This window comes from Phlebotomus papatasi, chromosome 2 (assembly GCF_024763615.1).
Source record: "Phlebotomus papatasi isolate M1 chromosome 2, Ppap_2.1, whole genome shotgun sequence".
In the NCBI taxonomy this organism is placed as follows: domain Eukaryota; kingdom Metazoa; phylum Arthropoda; class Insecta; order Diptera; family Psychodidae; genus Phlebotomus; species Phlebotomus papatasi.
The window spans coordinates 94,055,828-94,078,493 of NC_077223.1; the positions used below are offsets into that span (position 1 = coordinate 94,055,828).

The following is a 22,666-nucleotide window of genomic DNA, read 5'->3' on the forward strand; positions in this document are numbered from 1 at the left end:
TTTCGGGATTTTGGCGTTCGGGATTTTGGCTTTCGGGATTTTGGCTTTCGGGATTTTGACCGGGACCCCAAAAAAGGTAAAATTTCGGTGAAATTTTACTTTTTTTGCATCTGAAATTGAGATATTTAAATGCCGATAGGTCGCATCCTCGCATCCTTCCCTACCTTACTCTACTGTACCCCGAGCCCGACTCCACCCTTACTACACCTAAATCAACCGGGTCTATCTCTAATTTTTACATAGTAACCGATTTCAATGAGCTTTTTTTCTCTCGTTGGCCTTCTGATAGTTGAGATTCTTTACAGGCGACCTCAAAATGTGTACAACTCGGGGTTCTTGCAATTCGAAATACTTAAAAAATCGATTGTGAATCTTGTTGTGAATTGAATTTTGTGAGTAAAGTATCTCAGCTTCCATAAGCTTATCTGGGCTTATTACTAGTTTTTTTTTGCGTTTATTTCAAAAGCAATTCCTTGTTTAAACTTTTAAGTATCATTTAAAGCTTGTGCAGAGCATTATTACACAGATATTCTTTTAGAGTTTCATTCGTTTGTCTTAAAAATTTCAAAGTTAGAGACTAAGCATTCCTAAGACCGAATTTTGTAACTTCGTGATTATGTCACTTTTTAATTTTCGATTTATTTAAAGAAAATTAAATAAGAGGAACTTATTTGTGAAGAAAATTCAATCTTGAGAATTCCCCCTTTGCGGAATTCATTTATTTGAACCAGAATGAATTTCTCTTATGGATGACCTATATCCTTTTTGCTCTTTCCCTTCATTCAATATTGAAAATTCCTTTCATCGAATTTACTTCATTGTGGGACAATCTCGTGATAAATCGCTTAATTTCAAAGACGTTCGATGAAATCACTATTCGGATAATATTTTACGGATATTATAATTCAATCATTCTGCAATAAAATTTGATTGAAAGCCTTGATTTATGTAGAGTGAATTATAGAGCATTTAATATCTTCTTGAATTTAAAAGTATAATAAAGTTTATTTTAATCATTAATAGAATTTTAATGATGGAGTTTTTGTTTTCAACTTTGAGTTTTATATTTTGTAACATAAAAGTATAATAATTAATATTACAATTCAGAAAAAAAGACTGTTCTGAGTTTTACAACCAATGCAAAAGTCTAAGTTCGTAAATTTTTTAAGTATTTCCGTTTGGTATGACCAATAAATTATATATTGAAGTCAATCGAGTTTTAATATGTGAAAAATAATAATGCTCATGGCCGCATGAAACATTTTGCTTAAAAGCTCATCAAAGGTTATTGTGAGTAAAATTTTAATTAATTGTTATAGCGTGTTTCTGCAAGCAATGTAAATTGAAATTTATATTTCAGTTAGTAGTTTTCCAATAAAATATTATTATGTATTTTTTGTGGTTTCTGTAATGCAGCAATTAAACAATATTATTATTTTTAACTCAATTTTCTGATTAAATAGTATTTTTGGGGTGTGTGCAGTTATTGTGTGTAATGCTTAAATGAGATAAATATTGTGAATGGAAATAAAGTAGAAAAAGAATTTTCATAAAATTATTATTTATGTAAAAATGTAGAATATTTCACCTCGCCGAGTTTTGTAGCGGACTGTCACATATTCATCTGGAAATGAAACAATTTTTGTAAATTGTTATTAATTAAAAAGAGAAATCATAAATATTGCGTCCTTTCATATGTATTCTCTTTTTTAATTTACAAAAAAAGACACACGAGTTTAAAAAAAAAAATCAAACGAAAGGGATCACATTTAAACTCAAATAATAAAATATTTTTTTTTAAAAAAAGTTACAAAGCAAGTCAAATTTTAATTAATTGATATTGGCAATTATAAACTCACCGTCATCTTTGGCTTTGTGAATTGTATTGTAGACTTTTTTGTACCATTTTGACTGATTGTCATCTCGAATCTCCTGTAATAAGAAGGAAATTGAATAATATTCTGTTGAAAACAATATTAAAAGGGATTTGCATAAATTTAGATGTTAATCGAAATTCCAATATAATTTTCAATCATATATTTAATCAGTTTATTCTGGTCGAGTGGACGAAACATAGCGAAATGAAAACAATTGGATATTCACAGGTAAAAAAATTATTGCCAATTTTCATGAAAATTCTATGTTAGGTTCATATTTGTTCATGGAAATTCAATAAAATCTATTTTTCAGTATTTTGAAATTAAAGTGTAAATAATAAATAATGATTGCTCCAATTGTAAATACTTAGCATAGAAATAAACTTAAAATTCAATTGATTTTATCCTATTTTCTCTGCATAATTTAGGTCACTTGCAGTAAGTAAATTTTGTGTTACATTCGGAAAATTTATTAATTCAATTTGTCTGAGTAGTGATAAGTAAGAACTTGATCTCCTCTGGTACTTCTGATCCAAAAAGAGTATGTTGAAAAATGGCTTTTACTACTGTTCTAAATTGTAAGAAGTCGATCATCGATAGCACATATGAAAGATTTAATATGATTCCACAATTTTTCAAAGATACCTTTCTTGATATTTGATACGTCCAAATAAGTAAGAATAATAATAATAACTATAACTATAGAGTAATAACTATAAGTAAGAAATGCTCTTCAAAATGTTTAAGTCGAAAAATTGATTTTGATAAAATTGTATTAAGACCATAAAACCTGTCTTGATTTCTTTTGCTTGGAGCTATAGGTATTTTTTTATTTTTATTTATAAAGATACACTCGGTAATGAACAATAAGTCGATCAAAAGTCCTATCCCAATCGGATATCCGGAGCTTTTACTTCAGCCAACCTCATTGTAATAAAACAAAATACTTTAAAGTAAACGGGAGTGGACGGGGCATTTTCAAAACTACATAACTTTTGAAAGTACAAAATTTTGGGATAATAAATTAATCAGTGTCGGCTAAAATTTCGAACGCCACAATATCGAAAGCCAAAGTCCCGAAGTCCCGAACGTCAAAATCCCGAAACGCCCAACTCCTAAATGGGGCGGAATCCCGAAAGTCAAAATCCCGAATGGGTTAAAATGACGAATCGGTCAAAATCCTGAAAATCAAAATCCAAAAAAATAAAAATCGCGAATGAGTCAATATCCCGAATTCTAAAATACCGAAACACAAAATCCCCAAAAGTCAAAATCTCAAATGTGCCGAAATCCTGAAACCCAAAATCCCGAAAATCCAAAAATTGCGAAGAGACAAAATCTCGAAAAGCCAAAATTCTGAATGAGTCAAAATTCCGAAACCCATAATCCCGCAAAGCCAAAATACCGGAAAAGACAAAATCCCGAAAAGGCAAAATTCTGTTTGGGTCGAAATCCTGAATGAAGCAAAATCCGGAATAGCGAAAATCCCAAAAGCCAAAATCCCGAATTCTGAAATCCCAAAACACAAAATCCCCAAAAGTCAAAATCTCAAATGTGCCGAAATCCTGAAACCCAAAATCCCGAAAATCCAAAAATTTCGAAGAGATAAAATCTCGAAAAGCCAAAACTCTGAAAGGGTCAAAATTCCGAAACCCAAAATCCCACAAATCCAAAATTCCGGAAAAGACAAAATCCCGAAAAGCCAAAATTCTGAATGGGTCGAAATCCCGAATGAAGCAAAATCTGGAATAGCGAAAATCCCAAAAGCCGAAATCTCGAAAGCGAAAATCCTGATTTTCCCGGATTTTCCTGGCATTGGTTTTCGGGGTTTTGGCGTTTGGGAATTTTAGTTTTCGGAATTTGGCTATTGGCATTTTGGCTTTAAGCATTTTAGCTTTCTGCATTTTGACCGGGACCTAAATTAAAATATGGAAAATATTAATATATGGAAATAATATTTCCTTTACAAGTGGAAATTACTCATATTAAAATTAAAGGTCATCTGATCTCAAGCTCTTTATAAAACATAAATTATAGTGACTACTAAAAACCTTTGGTATATACCATACCTATTTACTAATTTGTAACTTATGAATTTTAATATTAACTAGTTAATCTGATATATCAATTGTTTTGTCTTTTACATGTATTTTAGGGCAATAATGAAATAATCTCTGGCTTCGAATACTTCATGTTTTCTCTATATTACTTTAATGAATCTGACCTAGTGACAATATATTTTAATAGCTAGTCTTAAGTCTGACATTTCCTGATAAAAAAACGGTGAGACTCAATGAAGGAATATTTAAAAATTTATGAAGTGTTTAAAGCCAGAGTATGTGCGAAACCTCAAAAGACTTCCCCAACAAAACATAAATATACATATCTTCATAAGCTAAACGAAAATAAAACAATAATATCCTTTTTTCTTAGAGCATTACTGTGGCAAATTTGAAGAAGGATACTCACCGATCTAAGAACGAGGGGCATACCCTCCCTTGGCGTTTGACCGACACTCTCAAACTGTCTGGGCGCTACCTCTGTCATGGTGTTTTTCCCGTAGTCACAGCCGGACTCTGTGCTCGAGTACTCCTGCTTGATGGGATGGATTATTTCATTGGGTTTGGCTCTCGTGTCCGCCTGGCTGACTTTCGAAGAGCGCTCCTCTGCAATGATAGCAAAAGTGCAAATCATCAGTGACTGAGCTGTTGCTTCAGCAAGCACAAGAAAAGCATACGGAGGGTGTGAGTGGCAAGAAGTACACACAATTTACATTTAAATTTTTGGGGGCAGAGGATGAAAGGATGGTTGGGACTTTTCGCACACAGCATGATTACTTTGGCGCTTTGGCGAGCAGAGCAGAGCGGAAAGCTTGAGTAGCCCAGAGGCAAACGATGAGATTTGATGGAATGGGAGGAGAGACATGCAAAGGCTCCACGTGGGGTGTCCCAGCTCGGTGGCCTTTTACCTCTCGCCTTCTGCAGGAGGGTCACCGTGGGATTCTGTGAACGGGGTAGTTGTGTGGTGCCAAGATGATTGAGTCCCGGTGCTGAGAAAGACTGCACGAGACGCTGTACTGAATTGGTGGGCGATGCTGGAATCTCCGGTGGCTTCTCGAAGCCTGGATGCGCCCAAGGTGGTTGTACAGGTGGTGATGATGGCTCTGAGGGGTTTCTGGTGAAGCGTCGTCGCGTGAGGGTGGGTGACTCAAAGGGAACGGGTCGGAATTCGACTTTCCGGCCGCCCAGTTGAGGAGATGGTCCAGCACTGCGTGGTGTCCACACAGGCGGAGGCGGAGGAAGTGGAATTGCCCCATCTGATGATTCTGGTGACTTTGGTTGACTCTCCGACACATTGGGTTCAGACTTATTTGCGGGTGACCAGATGCCTGTATTGTCCACGGAAATGATTCAGTATAAATGACCTCAGGGTGAAAGAGAGCTAGGCATTCCAAAGAGGATTTCCATTTCTGTATGGTGTACTAGGGGTTGGTAATTTCACATACTTCAGATAGTAGATAAAGATTTTTTTCATAGCAACACATTAGTTACGGAGACTTGTGTTTTTTTTCGTAAAGAGAATCCTCTTATTTTTCTGTAGTTCTATAGATTCCATTAGAATAAATTGAGAATAAATGGGAAATGTACAAGGCAGGGATGTGTAGAGTGTAGTGCAATATTTTTATTGTATTATATACAATATTCAAATTTCTTTATATAGTTAAAGTATTTTTATCCTGATTGCTGAAAAATCGATGAGCCAAACCAAAGATAGGGTCAAAAGAACATTTTTTGGACAGTGGACTCTTCACTAAAGTAAAGTGCCAATTTCGTCAAAATACTAGGGTAAGTGTGCCAAATTTCGGCCAGCTTTATATTTCGGCCACTTTGAGTCTAATTTCGGCCAAGCAATTAAATTAATTACAATGATGGATTTAATATTCGAATAGTCAATGAAATTATTTTGCTTTTAAATATTTGTTCATTTTAGTATGTATTACAGTAGAGTCTCGCTATAGTCCATATTTGGTTCCAGGTTTGATACTTGGGTCGCACTATAGTCCATATCGTTTTTTAAAATTATCAACGGCTTTTAATATTGAAATTGTTCGACAGCTTCTACTTTCTTTGCGATTTTAGTACTTGTCCTTGCTCTCTTCATTATGGATCACAACTACTCAATAAAGTTTGCCAAAAATATTAAAATAATTATGATAACATTGCATGTCGCGTACTAAAAAACATAACCTCAGTAACTCTACTGTAACACTAAAATAGTTAAAGATTAAGGAATAATTTGAATTTAAATTATGTTGTAGAAATTCAGTGTGGAAAGAGTTTTACAAAAAATGTGACAGATCGATTGTGTTTCTAGCAGTCTTGTGATTTCTGGTGAAGTGCAGAGGGTTTTCATTCGATGCTTTTTCATGAAAATTTATTAGTTTTCATTAAAGATTCTTTCTGTTTAAGTTAATAGTGAATCATTCTTTAAATTTCGCGTAAAATTTCCCAGCTTGATCCTGTATTTCGCGTAAAAAAGTAGATACTTTGTGAGGTAATGCTGCCTATTCCGGCAACATCATTTGCTTTCCTAAATTTCTTATTCATTTTATTTTTTTTTCAATTTCTGAGTTGTACAATGCCGATAGAGAACAAGCATCGCCTCTATAAATAAGATGATGTGGAATAGGCCTAGGAAGAGTTCAGGCAGGTCAAACTGCTAAGGGAATCTGCGCGTAAATTTGGGATCCCAAGGTAGACTCTTCAGGTTTTCAGTACAAATTACACGGAAGATCTCAAGGCTTGTGGGTAATATAAAAGTATTAAAGTAAATATTTATAAATTGTTCCGTATGACGTTTTGAAATTTTCTATCCGTTGCTTCACAAAAGGTGGTAACAAACATGGTGGCCGATATTACACTCAAAGTGGCCGAAATACTACCCAAAGCATTGTCTGTATTTTTATTAATTTTTCAATATTTGAGGAACTAATTTAAAGAAAACGAAGATGATAAACTAGTTTTCAAGGTTTCATACAACCCTCCCGAAAAGGAAGTAAGAAGAAATTTTAATATGTATTAAAAATATTGCATTTCAAACTTTGGACTTCGGTGCTTATTTGTAACTATGCCGAAATTTGGCACACTTACCCTAAAATTTATTTAATTTCTAATAAAATGCAATTAATATGATATCTTTTCGTTTTATTCTAGTGTTCCTTATAAATAGGGGTGATCAAATTTTATATCTCTAAAAGCGCGTGACAGGCTTAAGTGGTGGCAGGTTATGAATCTAGTCAAGCCTACCAACTCCTCATTTTTAACACTGGTTAAACCAAATAACAAATATCGCTAAGATATGTAAGGGTCCGAGATTACCGGTACGAAAAGTTTCACAATTGTAAACCTCTTCGACAATTTGTCCAAAAATGTTAAAGTGTAGAGAGTGAAAATGTCAGGAAAGAGGAAGACAGGCAATTTCTGCCAACACTCACTCCCCAACCTAATCCTTTACGAATCCCATCATTCTCTAGAATCTCATGTGATTCCAGCGAAACCCCTCTTCCACTTTGGGGTTGCTTGGGTAATTTGCAATTCAATTCTTGCGGTGTGATTAGAATTCTGAGGCTCACAAAGGCCATTTGTGTATGTTTGTGTATTTGGTTAGTGGTTTCTATACGTGCCATATACAATAAGACTCTTCACGCTGAATTTCCTTGTGGACATTCTATTTAATTTAATATCCACAAGACTGGACACAGTTTCCTAGTTCTCTGTATTGTCCATGGGTTTATGGAATCATAATTTGATTTACTATCCCCACAGTCACACCCAATGGGATTCCGTGAGGAAGAATGGGCTCTATACTATGCCCGATTATCTTTAGTCCACTTTCCCATGGAGTGTCAGTCACTCAGGATGTGGCTTTGAATCTTCCCTGTGAAAGGCACAAAGTTAGAATTGCAGTGGAGTCGAATAGGTGTTGGTTTTACCATTGGACCCTAAGCTCTTGTTTGTTGGGCAAATTACAGGACAATCTGCAAAGCTATATATGCAAAAGCTCGCGATGCATGGCAGTGTTTTACATGCACCGTTTCCCATTCTCAATCATACCTTACACACATCGACAAACCCACTACAATCCTTGTACCAACCACTTTTGTGTTGAACTTTTAGGCTTTCAACAAATACCAAGTTGTTTGCATGGTGGACTTATATGCAAAAAGCTCTCTATACGCTATTTCTTCCATTGATATGAAATACTCTTTCCTTTATGCATTTTTGAATTTTTTCAATGGTGCACGATGCATGGATAGCAACGAAAGCTGGACAGAATAATACGTTATATGACATGATAAGTTTGCGGTAAATGGGATTCATAAACTGAATATTTTGGAATATCTGCATATTTTATTACGAATTGTTTTTTTTATGTAAAAATATCGATAAACAAATTGTTTTTTAAAGATTTAAGTAACTTAAAAAAATATTACATGCTTTTAAGGTCAGATTCTTTAGAATCTTTTCAACCAATTTAACTGAATATCGAACTTGTATGCAATATTCCGAAAGGTACCTGTAAATAATTCTTGTTTATTAGATTTACAGGGCCTATTATAATGTTTACAGAAAGATATTAGAACAGAGAGAAAAGAAGATACTTGAGTTTTGAATAAACTCACCTAACTTCTTAATTAAAAGTAATTAGATGAATTTTAATAATAAGGTGTGCCCTACAGAATAAGAGGTCTTACGAATCCAACCAAAATCGTAAATGTTTTTTGGTTTATAAATTTTCATCCAACTGGTTTTGTTATACCTAAATGTCTTTAAATGTTGCAATCAATTTTCCTCAAAAATTGCTTCTTTTGATTTTTTTAATAGTAGGTTACCTGTCAAAATTCCCTCAAAAAAATAATTTATGACAAAAAATGGTTCAATTGTGTAAAACACTTAACAAAGGATATTCGACATCGACGATTAATTTTTTAGAAATATTTTAGAATATTTCTATTTTAGATTTTTATTAGATAGGGTAAAGTGATATAATTTGGAATTAGTGTTACAAGTTGGACAATTCGCCGGTACAAGTTGGACATGGCTTTTTTCTTGATAAATACAGTACAAAATTTGTTTTTAAGCACAAGGACCCAAATTATAAAACTAAAGCATTAAAAATATACAAATAAAAATGAAGTACTAAATTTATCAAGACAAAAAGCTCTGTCCAAATTGTACCATTGACCAACTTGTACCACTGTCCAACTTGTACCACTTTTAGAAAAATATTTAGAATAAATTTTAGAAATATTTTTTGTACGTTAATATAACAACATACAAGTAGTTCATTCCTGAGTTTTTATACCAAAATTTGAAAATAACTGAACGACCAGAAAAACCGATTTTTAGCGGATATTATTTTTGTGCTTTAGGGGGAAGTGGGGCACTTTTGAAATTCGGATTTTTCACCTATGTTTAAGTGGAACTGAGCCATATCATAATGTAATTTAGCTCTCAAACTGTTTGTGCAGTTTTTTATGCAGAAGAATCACAATTTCAAAGGTGCACCACTTTTAAAGGTGCCGCACTTCCCCCTACGTTTACTAAAGGTGCTCCATGCGAAGTTTGAACCTACTCGAAAAAGGATGGATTTTACTTCGAACCACAAAAGCTACCATTTGCAATGAATTTCAGGAAAGACCATTATTCTCTAAAGCCACCATTTGATTTTACTTATTCAGTCGCGCTAAATAATCAAGAGGAGACGTTTCCTGGCATAAAGAATACATAATTTCATTTATACAGAGATTAAACGGGAATTTGTAAAAAATATCGCAGTTCCGTTCCATCCTCTCGATTCTCTCTCTCTCTTTCATCTTGCCGCTTCATTGGGCTTCAGGTATCGTTCAGAAAGGATTCAAAAGCACAACGAGAGCCCTTGCAATGTATATTTGCTGAAAACAGCCAACACAAAAGACTCATGGAGCGGAAATTACGATGTAAAATATTTAAACAGGAAGAATAATTTTTTCGTAATAAAATTTTTATGAAAATTGCAAGGGTAATTCTTTTTTATAGCTCAGTGAAAAAGTGTGTAATTTGAAACAGAAATGAATAATTATACACCATTTGAAGGTATACTCTCATTTTTCTTCCATTCTCTATCTGGGTTGTGGATTATAGTCTTAGCAGCTGCCTAAAGATACAAGTGATTTTTCTTCTTAATTGGATTTTTTTAAATGCTATCTTTTGAAAGAAAAGTTATCATTTCACATACAGTTTTCCACAATTTCTTTTTTCATAGCTTAAACACTTAATCACATCCATTTCATGTAGTATAATACTACGATGAATATAACTCTTTATGATTATTCTCTTTTACTTTTCTTTTTGTCATTTCTTTTATTAAAATATCAAACTTTAAATGAATGATGTAGTATGAATACTACATCTATAAAATTGTTCTAGAACATCTATAAAGAAGTTGAGAAATTACTTGTCTAATAAGTCTTCTGTATTATAGGGTGGAGTAACCACATATCGCCATTTTTAGATATTAACCTACAATATCTTGATCTACCTTGGTTATATCAATCTACTAGTCGAAAAAGTGATATAAAGAATGTGAAAAGCAGTAAATCCTTAATATTACAATTGAGCTAATTACTTTTACTCTATTAATCACGTTTATGTAGTTATAATTAAAAATCCTAGGAGAGACTAGGGCATCATTTGTTCTTTGCATTTGAGAATTTAATCGATTTAAGCAATAAAAATTATAGGAAGTTTATCATTCTAAAACTTCTTTGAAGGTTACCTTTCTCTATCTTATTAGTAAATAAGTATGCTTTTCGATCCATCTACTAAAAATCTCTTTTGCAGAGATCCTCAAAATTGCTAGGATAAATTTTGTCAGATAAAATACCGTAAAAATATCAAGCTGACATATTTTTATAGGAAAATTTTATAGCAGGTGTAATAAGCAATTTGCTTCAATATGGGAATAATTTTTTTATATTTACGCCATTAGAGTGAGTACTTTAGTTAAGTTATTCAGTGTTAATATATTTTGTAAATAAAATATTCTAAAAATAGTGGTCAAAATTTCAATATTTTTTTATTTTCCATATTGTTTATTACTGCTCGAACTCAAAGAGAGAACAGTTATATAATCGACTTTTTTTCAACTTCTCACTGTTCTGGAGCTTAAACGGTAAGAGATATCGACTTCCGGTCTTCAATGACCCCTCCTCAAATGACAATATCTCGTACCCAACCTCTTTACTTCTCCCCTTTCGTACGTTCCCTATCCCTCAAAAATAGGTCAAAAATGAGGTTTTTCCAATTTTGCAAAAAATTGGCCCAAGCTTTTTCAATGATTTTTTGAAAGATTAACGAAAATTATCTGTGGTAAAAGTTTGAAGTATTCTCTTGTTTTACTTTGGAAAATATGTAATTTTGAAATTATGAATTGACCAATTTTGCCTGTGAAGTAATTAGATTAAAAACAAACTTATAATAGAAAATTAAACATTCTTCACTGACTGAGAGAAATCCGAAAAAGTTAAAATAACATTCCGGAAATGTTTATTTTACCCTGCATTATTGATCCGAAATCGGTGTAAATATTATGCTTTTTAGGTGTATTAGGTGTTAAAGTTAACCTTTTTCATGTTAATTTTACCCTTAAAAAGGTGTAAAATTAACATTAAAAAATGTTGATATATTTTTACACCTAAAAATGTTAAAGTTATGAGGAAAAAAAGTTAATCGCACTCTCGTATTTTTCTCAGTGTTGAAATAAATATCCTTATTCCATTTTTAAATGGAACTAGACCTTACTAAGATATAATTTAGCTTCTGAACCAATTGTGAATTTCTAAAGTTAGCGAAAACCGGTATTTTGAAAAATTACATTTGGATTTTCTTCTGAAATTTTTCATGTTTTTCTGATCAAAAAACCGAGGATATCAAGTTGAGTACCTATTCAGTAATAAGGCTTTCAACTCATCTACCTCGAGATTGTTAGATTCTTTCAGAATCTCTTAGCAGAAGAGTATTTTCAGAACCGTTACTAAAAACCAAGAATATATATCTGGCGTAATTCTGTGTAATTGCAGCAGGTTCAACAAAGGCTGTGACGAAGATAACACCAAGAAGAAACTAGAACACATAATAATTTAAATGAAAATAGTTAAAAAAAACCCGATAATAAGTTAAAGTGGCAAAGTATAATATATCTAAGCAGACGAAAGACGAATTTTCAAATTATTAAAAACGACTGTAATTGACCCACTGATGAAGACCCACACCAAGGGTTGAAAGCTTTGGCAAAAATTCGGAGTCTTTTAATTTGAAAAGAACGAATTCTCTGGCGAACACCGGAACAGCTGCGATAAGATTATACGTTCGATCGAAAGATTAGGGGAATGTTGGCATATGGTTCGCACAGAGTGAACCTTCAAACAACGCAAATTTTCTCTTTGTGTGCAAAGAGGTAGTTTGTCATTGCTTAGCCATAAGATAGATTATTATTAAGTTCATGGAACGAGATGAGAAATGGTAGGTCAGATCTTTGCAAACAAGAAGAAAATTCGTATCGTTTGAAGGTTCATTCTGTGCAGACCATGCCTACATTCCCCTATTCATGAATTTTAAAAGTGGCGAAGGAATTTCAAAAGGAAGTGTACACATACACAGTTTTCTAATAGATCTCCTTCGTAAGAAAACTTTTAACTTTTTAAATATCGTTTAACTATTGAACATATCTGTGATATTATTCAATATTTTCATTCATAATATTGGTTTTATGGAGGAATAACTCCTAAATTCAGAGTTTCCTGATATAGGGGGTGAATAAAATTACGTCTCATGCTGCCTGTTATACATTAGTTGGATAAATCGACCAATAAATCACTGAATGAGAAGGTGGCCGGAGTGACCGGGTAACAGTTGTGGATAATAGCGGTTGGCTCGAATGATGATGTCCAGTATAGTGAATGGAAATTATTGGCGGGAGCTTGGTTTGCCTTTCTTGACCGCCACCAGCGCGTCGCCGGTGAATTATGTGAAATTCATGGATAAACTTATAGGGATGAGCTGAAGAGGAACGGTGCTCATGGGTTTCCCCCTTGCATAAATCACATCATTAGTGTATGTCATCTCATTCTGTCACCACCCGCTTGCCCATGGTCATACAGAGTGGTTGAAGCATCCCCCCCTGAAGTAACTGGGTGGATTGTCCCTGTGGGAGTGAATGATGTGGGCTGGAAGCCAATGATTTATCGGATGACAGTGAATAATACGTAATCATGAGTCGTGTAATCATCAAATGATTAGGTACTTTGCATAATTATTCCATGTTTCCAACACTCGTGCTCAATGCACATTGATTGCCAGCAATTTAGCCATTATATTCTCATTTCAGTTCCGATTCCCGCAAAATATATACACATTCTTTTCACTGTTTACTGACTATTCTGTGTCGTTGCCTGCAGAATTTTAACAACGGCTATTGTGTAATTTTCACATTGATACGCCACTAATTCCGCACATCCTCGTATACATTTGGCAAGGAATTTTGATCAATTTTAATTGCATTCAGTACAAATTCATATTTGGAGATTATCATCACATAGAGATACAAATGTAACCCTTATCAATCTACAGTACAATCATCTATATTTTATTCATGTATCAATCTTTTTTTTTAATATATTTTTAATCACAGATCAGCATATAGTTCTAAATTGTCTGCTAAAGTCAATTCTCTCTTTATTGTGACATTTTTGCAGCAATTTGTCAGTATTATCCCATGCGTGGGAGTATAAAGACGGTCATAAATTTAAATACGCAGGATATATTGCTACGCATCATTTAACAGTGATTGAAAAGCGACTCAATCTTTCGTACATATTATCATTGTGAAGTCAATGTTTCATGAGTATTTCATTGAAATTGAATAAAAAGAGGAATCACACACTTCAGTTGAACAATGATAATGAGAAAATCACTGGTGGTCAATAAAAAGAATCGGTCCGGAAGTCAGGTTGCATGAGTTGTTTTATTTTGGGATTCATCACTGTGAATTATTGCTTCTTTCTGTCCATCACTTAATTTTGTTCACCTTGCTCTCAATGTTGCCTTTATGCAATGGAGACGCCTGGTAATTTGCTTAAGTAACGAAAAAATGATTAATGCTGCTATTTACATAATACTTTGTAGTTTATATTTAATGTAAATAAATATATGATATAATTCTTTTATTGATTTGTATATTAAGAGGTACGTATATCATTTAGGGGAGGGTGGGGTAGTAGCGAAGGGACAGTTTAAATTCTTGGAAGTATTTTTTTTATTCTTTGAAAGAAATGGTATATGTATAACCATTATGTTACTAAAGCGATACTTATGGTCCATTTGAACCATTACAGCAATTCTATCGAAACAACATTTAAAAATAGGTGTGATTAGAGGGATTCACACCTAAAATTTTCAAGGTATTTCATAATTACAAGGTATGACATGTTTTTGTAAAATGGTTTCAAAAATGTATGCATAAAATTTCCTTACCATCCTCTATCCTATATCACAAAAAAATTTAAAATTTTCAAATATCAATGCTACGAAAACCGCTGGCAAATGTTCCCAAAATATTAATTTTCAATTTTTTCATTTGTTAAAATTTTCGGTTATTAGAATAGTGCAAATTAAGCTAATTCAAAACTTGCTCTAAATGGAAATTTTTCGCTACTCCAAATGGAAACGTGATTGTTTTCATGATAAATACAGTACTAAATTATTATATTTATATATTTTCTATACCACAGTTTCATTATTTAGTTAATTTTGCTCCAAATAACGCGAAAATCCATTCATACTCACAAATTTTAATTTGTGAATTTCTCAGAAAAATTAAAAGTATACGTTTTCACCATCGAATTTTTCATCGATCGACCATGTTTTCTAATGAAAAACACAATGAGGTGACTGTTGTTTATTCGTTTTGCTTAACATTTATGTCATATTTCTGGATAATTTTAGTTAAATGAAGTGCTCATCTTCATTGTTAACGGTACGTGAAGTTTTCAAATGAAATAATTACCTATTTCGTGAACAAAAAGAGTTTTTTTCTGAAGTGTATGTAAATGCTTCAATAGGAAACCCCGGAAATATGATTTTTTTTGGAGAGATTTTCTTATTGTTTTTGGGAAAGGAGAAAAGACCAGGAATAAGAACAAATCCTGCACTCAGGAGCAACTCAACAAGGTTTTTGAAGCCTTTCGTCGCGGTTTCACTTATACTGTTTGTCTCCAATTAGAAAATTTCCCTTGTCTCCATTTGGATTAATTTGCTTCCAATAGCAGCATTTTACACTCGCGTATTTTTCTTGTATTTAAGAAGTTTTCAAATTATATTTAAAGAATTTTCATTAAACAGTAACATTCTTGAAGAGTAAAGGAGCAAATTTATGTAATTCTCTTCAGAAAAAAAGTGAACTTAATGTGTGGAACCTTTGTCAAAGTTAAAGCGTCTGGAAATGGTTTTGAATTAGGACATTTACCCTATAAGTTTCTGAAAATTTTCCAAAGTTCTGATACTCATGTTTTTATATTTTCTATTAATTTAAATTTTTCGTTGTCCTTGACACACTAGGCATGTTATGTATTACCTATGTTTCAGATATTTAAATAATCTCAGTTTTTTTTTTAATATTTAATACTCAAAATTAGAACTTTTCATTCAATCATTGCAAATGGAACCAATTTATTTACCGCTCTTTCGTGTTATACCATTTCCGTCTATTTCACATTATTTAACATTTTCCTAGCACATTTCCAACACAATACACCCACAATTGTGCGGAAAATGACGCAAAGATTCTAATTCGTAACAGATGATCGGAATTTCAAGAGTTACTTGTGACAGGAATAAAAACATTTTAATGGCTCAATTATTTGACTAATTCACCATTACGCAGTATGTTTGTCTTTCACCTCCACATCATTATATCCAATATCATTCATCATTGTTAATTCAGTTTGTCAAATATTTATTTACACTATATATCCATAAAATGTATATTATGTGTTCAACACAAGAAACACTCACGAAGAACATCAATAATCCCTTACATTGTTAAACATGAGAAGATTTAATTTACGCTCTATGTTTAGTTTATATTCTTTTTTTTTAGTATTATTCCTTTGAGACAATTTTATGTCAACCATTCATCAAGAGAGTACATTTGGTGTGCCAGCATGTAGAATATCACGATAAAATTAGGTTACAATTGTTTAGTATGAAGGTGCGTCTCTAATTTTCTGACAAGCATCACTTGCATTCTGTACCGATTTATTTTGCACCTGCACTTTGTCACGGTGCTCTTATAATGTTTCCTGTGTCGTCTGTGTTCTATGTCTTTCTCAGCATTTTCCCACTTTCCCGCGTCACCACAAATCCCGGTGAGTGAGTCATGTCGCTTTGGCAGGAAAACATGCAGAGTTTTGCCGATGTCAAGAGTAAAATGTGGTTCTCTGTGACATAAAATTAAAAAACACTTAATTTGTGCTTCTATATTTCTTGGAATTGTTAAAAAGGACGATTTTGCGTATAGAGAAGTTAAGACGGCAGGTTATAATAAAATTTGAAGTCAGCTGATTAGATTAGCTTGGAAATCCTGCTACTTGGGTTTGACTGGTCTAGCCCCAATGTAAAACATACATTGTAAATCACAAACATAGAACCAGATAGTGGACAATATGTCCACAGTTTTATCCCGAAGGTTGACATCAGCGCTGAGACTGTGAACGCTTGGGGGGTTGGAAAATTGAGATGAAAATAAATTCAATTCTATTTAAGCGCGCTACCTTTGGACGATTCAAACTTCGAACACATACTTTTTTTTTTCAATATGTTATTAAATTAATTATTAAGACATGATAATGACGTTTCTTTTCGCCGTGAGACATCAGAAATTGCTTCGCTTTTTTGTTACTTTTTGCTCTATACCTTTTGTTACTTTTTACCCCAAGTGGTCGTTTTTAATAAAAGGATTTCTGGAGAAAACAACTTTTGTGAAATTCTAAAATAGATAGCGAATTCATATTCAAAGAATCCAAATTATTTAGAAAATATTCACCAGTGCATCAATTTTGGAAAATAAGAGGTAATAATTGTTATCTTCTGCAAGGAAAATATTTCAAAAATAGGGCTAAAAAATTCGATATTTTTTATTTTCTAAATTCCTTGTTCGATTTCTAAGAAACTTACGACGTTAGAAGGTCTATGGAGGCTATCTATAGAAAAAAAATTGAGCCGCTATCTTTTTTACCTTGGAAGATATTGAATTTTGAATTTTTCGATTTGTGACTTTTTGCCCCAGTTTTCCCGACATTTTTTTATAACAATATTATTCCTACATCTGTAACATATTCGTTCCAAAAATTTTCGGTATCCGTGGACGAAGTAATTTTGATATGACATTATGATATGGCTCAGCTCGACTTAAACATAGGTGAAAAAAACCAATTTCAAAGGTTTCCCACTTTTACAGGTGTCCCACTTCCCCCTATTTTCAAATAAAATTGAGCCTTATTGTGATATAATTTAGGTACACAAACAGATTGAGAAGCTAAATTACATTTAAATGGATCTTTCGGTCTATCAATGGATTATTGAAGTCAAAACACGGTAAAGACCTTTAAGAAATCTCCTCTATTTCCTCCTCTTACAACGTTTCGGAGATGGGTTGTCTCCTTCCTCAGGTCTACAATTTGTTATTTGGACAATTTTTTAAAAATATTTTCTTTTTCACTTTCAAATAAAAATAAAAACTTACATGGGTAGGTATGGGGAAGATTTTGTCAAGGTACAATTAGCACTACACAATACATGCACTTGGACTTGGACTTTTTTCTAAATGTAAATGGACTAAATTACATTATCATATGGTTCAGTTTCACTTAGACGTAGGAGAAAAATCCCATTTTCAAAGGTGCCCCACTACCCCCTATACAGCATTTTTCTGAGTTATAGTCATTGCTAGCAACTAGTGCACTCCTTAAAATTTTTTCCAGTTTCCCTTCAATTGTGTTTAATTTTTTAGAGGTTGGCACTATTAAAGCCATGGAAAGAAATATTTAAGGCAGGTTTGAAAAATACAGTTGTAATAACTATCCACATATAAATAAATATATAAACCAATGTATAATATTTTAGTAACAAGATGGTTCTCTGACCGGTCAGGGTCAGGACTTGAAAGTATTAAAACTGATAAACAATCAGTGATAAACAATTTGGATTAAAATATTTTATGGGATAAAATGTTTAGTTTTATGTTGATAATGCTGTGATGTACCAAAGTATATGCTAATAAAAAGCGACAATAACATTAATAAAGAACTCTTCATTAAGCTTTGTTGAATTATGAAATTTATGATTTAAATTGAACTATACGCTTCTTAAGTTATCTTTTACATTGCATAACTCTTCTTCAGAACCTCATTTTATTTCTGCAATTTTCTTTATAAAATAAAATTTCTAATAATAATAAATACTAAAAAGCAATATTTTCTACATTTTTTTTTGTTTATCACGGGATGTGGTTACGTATCCCTTAATAAAGCAATAAAACTATGTTTTTTTTTTGTTTTTGGTTTCAAAAGTCGTTGAAAAGGTGGATACGGTGATGTCGCCAAGTTAAATTAAAACAATTTTAGTCATGGGCAAGTGTCCAATTTTGATTAAATCGTCGTTAAGTTCCGTTTCGTGAATTAAATGAAATTTATTTTAATTTCTACCGATGACGCCAAGATTTATAATGTGGTGCTATGTAATTTCATCTAGTGGGAAAAATGGCTTGTCTAATCTATTTTTCAACTCACCACACATTACATTTAACATGCGGTAAATGGGCCCCGGAAGGTGAAAATTGCTGTTATAGGAATCTCTCTCCAGGGACCATTTTCCACGATTAGTTATTGCCGATCATTAATTTTTTTCTATCCCTCCGCCCTCTCACATTTGCACGAGAGTATGAAAGTGATAACGACATTTTATAACATTTCCACTTTATGCAGCCTGGTAATGTAATATATGGAAAGTATGTGGCAAAGACACGCGCAAAGTGTCCCACAGGGAATTTCTATCCTCGCAACATCATCGATTTCCGGCTACAATCTGGAAAATATTTTGTGGCTGATGTCACATTTAATTTTTCCCGCCATTCCGTCATTTTCACACTAACACCGGGAAAACATTGCGTGTTTCCAACATTCAGCAATATTTCGATGGTTACGGCTTTTTTTTTATTCACACATGAACGGAAATCTGGCGGAAAATCTCTTGGGGTATTGGAGGAAGTGGCAGAAAAATTCAACAGAGAATAAACACACCGCTGATGGTTCAGGCATGAAGAATGCGATTTTGTTTAGAATGTTTTCACAAATGTACATAGTGTGTGCAATAGAACACATTTGGCCTCCCAATCGCCCACATCAATTAATTATTAATTCGCCAATAAATTCCACCAGTAATCCTATATGCTCTCCAATATGAGTACACAACTTTGAACATTTTCTATATGACTGTGTGATGCTTCCCGAAACAATCATTCACATTGATTGATGAACTAATTGCAAGTTTATGCATCATTGACCGTGCGGACATTCAATGTGCTCTCTTTATTGAATTTAAAATGATCTAAATAGACTAGATCTGTAAATAGCAATAGTTTAAAATTTATTACTCTTTCAAATCAATCTTCGTGCAATTTCCGTGAATTATTTAACTAAATAATTAAACTAAATAAAAAGCCTCTTTTTCTGGCTTAGACAATTCCTAATCCTCCTAATTATAACCCTTTCTTGTCCTTTCATTCCCATATATATGTATATATATTAGTTTCAGCAACACGTGCCTTCTTGGCCAAGCTGAAACTCACACCTCACCATGCTTGTTCCCGATTCCATACAACAACTGCCACTCACATTTTATGGTTTAAAAAATAATTGTATAATTGTTAACATATAACATGTACAAAATTTGGCATATACGATCAGTGATTCAGTGGTTTCTGCCGTTTACCTGATGAGATCGGTAGTGAAGTCGGTCGGCAGCCGCAATCAAGCATAGTGAGAGAATAAATTGAATTGAATTGAATTGAAAAATAACCTAAGTGAAAAGGGGATTTCGAAATGATGACTTTGTCAATCTACTTATCTGTCTGCAACTGAATTACTATAAACTAATTTGGAGATTGACAAATTTGTGGCTCTGCAAATTATACCTTTGTCCTTTTATTGAGCATTGGTTCTCTAATTGACTCTAATTGACATAACCCAGCGAGTATAGTTAGTTAAAACAGGTTCAGTTTAAGCACAGTTAGCTAAAAACAGGTAGCTTTTTCAGAAAAAATATGCTGAAAATGCTGCCTTTTTTAGCTGCTGTGCTCGCTGGGAATATAGCCTGTGATGGAGTCCCCACCGTTTTTACTCCAGGGGTTGTTTATCAACGCTAAGACGGCAGTGGCCGGGGAAAACTACAACACTTAGAAAAAAAGAGGGTGCGATTAACCTTTTTTCCTTTAACTTTAACACTTTTTAGGTGCAAAAATATATCAACATTTTTTAATGTTAATTTTACACCTTTGTAAGGGTAAAATTAACATGAAAAAGGGTAACTTTAACCCTCAATACACCTAAAAAGGGTAATATTTACACCGATTTCGGATCAATACAGCAGGGTAAAATTAACATATCAGGAATGTTATTTTAACTTTTTCGGATTTCTCTCAGTTAATGTACTCGTTTGTCACTCTTGAGCTCATACTCATAAGCATTACTGATGAATAAAATCTATCTATCTATCGAAAAAGAAACTCCGTATCTGTAAAAGTCTTAAGGCATTGTCTACGTTTAATTAAATATTCAATCAACTGAAATATTTCAGTCATTCTTTGATTGGTTATGAATTCTTTCAAGCCGAAGCCTATCAGGTGATGCGAGGTGATAAAAATATTTTATAAAATTTAATTACATCTGGCTATTGTTTAAGGATGGAAGGTTTAAAGTGGTAAAATTGGATAGTTGCCAATTTTAATGAACAAATTGTTTCAATTTGGACATCTTTGTGTCCATCTTGTCAGCAGTTTTATACACTTTTCTAAAAATACAATTTTATTGCTTTATTAAATGAAACGTTACGACATCCACAATGTAATGATTAAGCTAATTTTATAAATTATTTTAATCAAATTTGTTTTGCGAAGAAGGCATCTTAAATAAACAAAAGTTTCCGTTGAATAGTGCAGTTATATTGTACACAATATTTTATTTAATTGCATATTTTGTGTGAAAATTTTCTAAAATTTTTTAATGTGGAAAATTTAATTTTAAAAGTCCTAGAATAGAGGGTTTCTTTATTTTTGGGAGTTTCAGAAAATATTTAAGAACACTAAAAGTATAATTTTTAGAATAATTTTGTACAAATATCTTATTGTTTATTATTAGATCTTTATTATTGCTATTATATACCATGAAATTTTAATGCCCAGTGCACAATAACTTTTATTTGTAAACATGTTTTCGGAGCTTCATGTGAGAGGGAGTGAGATATAGATATAGCCATCTCGCTCACTCTCATGGATAGTTTCAAAAACATGTTTATAAACAAATTGATTGTGCGCTGGGCATTAAGCATAGCACACAATAACTTTTGTTTTGTAAACAAAAACATGTTTACAAAACAAAAGTTATTGTGTGCTATGCATAATGCCCAGCGCACAATAAATTTGTTTATGAACATGTTTTCAAAATTTCCTACAATGGTCAACGCATAAAAATTTTTGTTTAATAAACATGTTTTTGATATTTCAGTGCGAGTGAGTGAGATCTAGATTTAATCATCTCGCTCATTCTCATGAGAAATTTTAGAAACATGTTTACAAGCAAAAATTATTGTTCGCTGCTCATAAGAGTGAGCGAGATGACTAGATCTAGATCTCACTCACACTCATTGAAATGTCAAAAAACTGTTTATAAAACAAAATGTATTGTGCGTTATGGTGTCTACACACTAGAAGCAATTTTCGGCAAAAATTGCCTTTTTTTTAATTTTTGATGATTTTGCCCACAAGGATAGGGTAAATTTTCTTTAAAAAGGCATTTTTTGAAGAAATTTCTACAAGTGTATAGAAGCCATTAGGCATAAGAGGGTAGTACCCTATTTGTAGTGGTTTTTTTTTAAATAAATGGAATTAAAATTTTGTATTAAATCAAAGTCAATTATACAAATCTAGTTTTTAGTTGAAAAAAGGGATAATTCTGTGGCACTTTTACCTCGTTATGCAAATGAAAAACTCATAAATTAAATAAAATTTAAGTCATAATTAAAAAACATTGAGTTATTCTCAAAATACTCCAACAAATATTAAGACTTTTTTAAGGGCATAGGTGAGTGAAAAAGACTGAAAAAACACTATATTTTTTTCAACGTAATAAATATTTAATTTCTTAAGTTTAAAAATATAACATTTAAACTATATTTTTTGAAATTTTCATTCAAAAATCTTAAAAATTCAGCTGTTGAGACTTGATTTTCAGAGACTTTTTTTGAAAAAAAAAAACTTTTCGGAGGACAAGATGTATCAGCGTATATTAATCTGACGTTAAAAAGCTAAATATTTCCTATTAACTGATGAAATAAACTCGTTCTTGAATGATACGTGTTTTAAGCGGTCTTCAGACTAGAGATTTAGCCCAGTTCCCGAACATTTCAAAATCCTAAATA

The 22,666-nt window shown here is 32.6% G+C and overlaps 1 protein-coding gene across 44 annotated transcripts in view; it reads right to left on the reverse strand.

The window, feature by feature from the left end:
* The window catches only part of LOC129802464 (sorbin and SH3 domain-containing protein 1), a 139,172-nt gene that overhangs the window by 48,549 nt on the left and 67,957 nt on the right, over positions 1-22,666 (reverse strand). For 17 of the 44 annotated variants that reach the window (XM_055848277.1, XM_055848287.1, XM_055848284.1 and 14 more), the window contains 4 exons: positions 4,846-5,265; positions 4,347-4,543; positions 1,860-1,932; positions 1,589-1,624 (listed from right to left, as the gene is read on the reverse strand). In XM_055848277.1, the coding sequence (XP_055704252.1) occupies positions 1,589-1,624; positions 1,860-1,932; positions 4,347-4,543; positions 4,846-5,265 (726 nt within the window). The remainder of the gene's footprint in view (positions 1-1,588; positions 1,625-1,859; positions 1,933-4,346; positions 4,544-4,845; positions 5,266-22,666) is intronic. The other 27 variants (XM_055848289.1, XM_055848279.1, XM_055848288.1 and 24 more) reach the window with 3 other exon arrangements.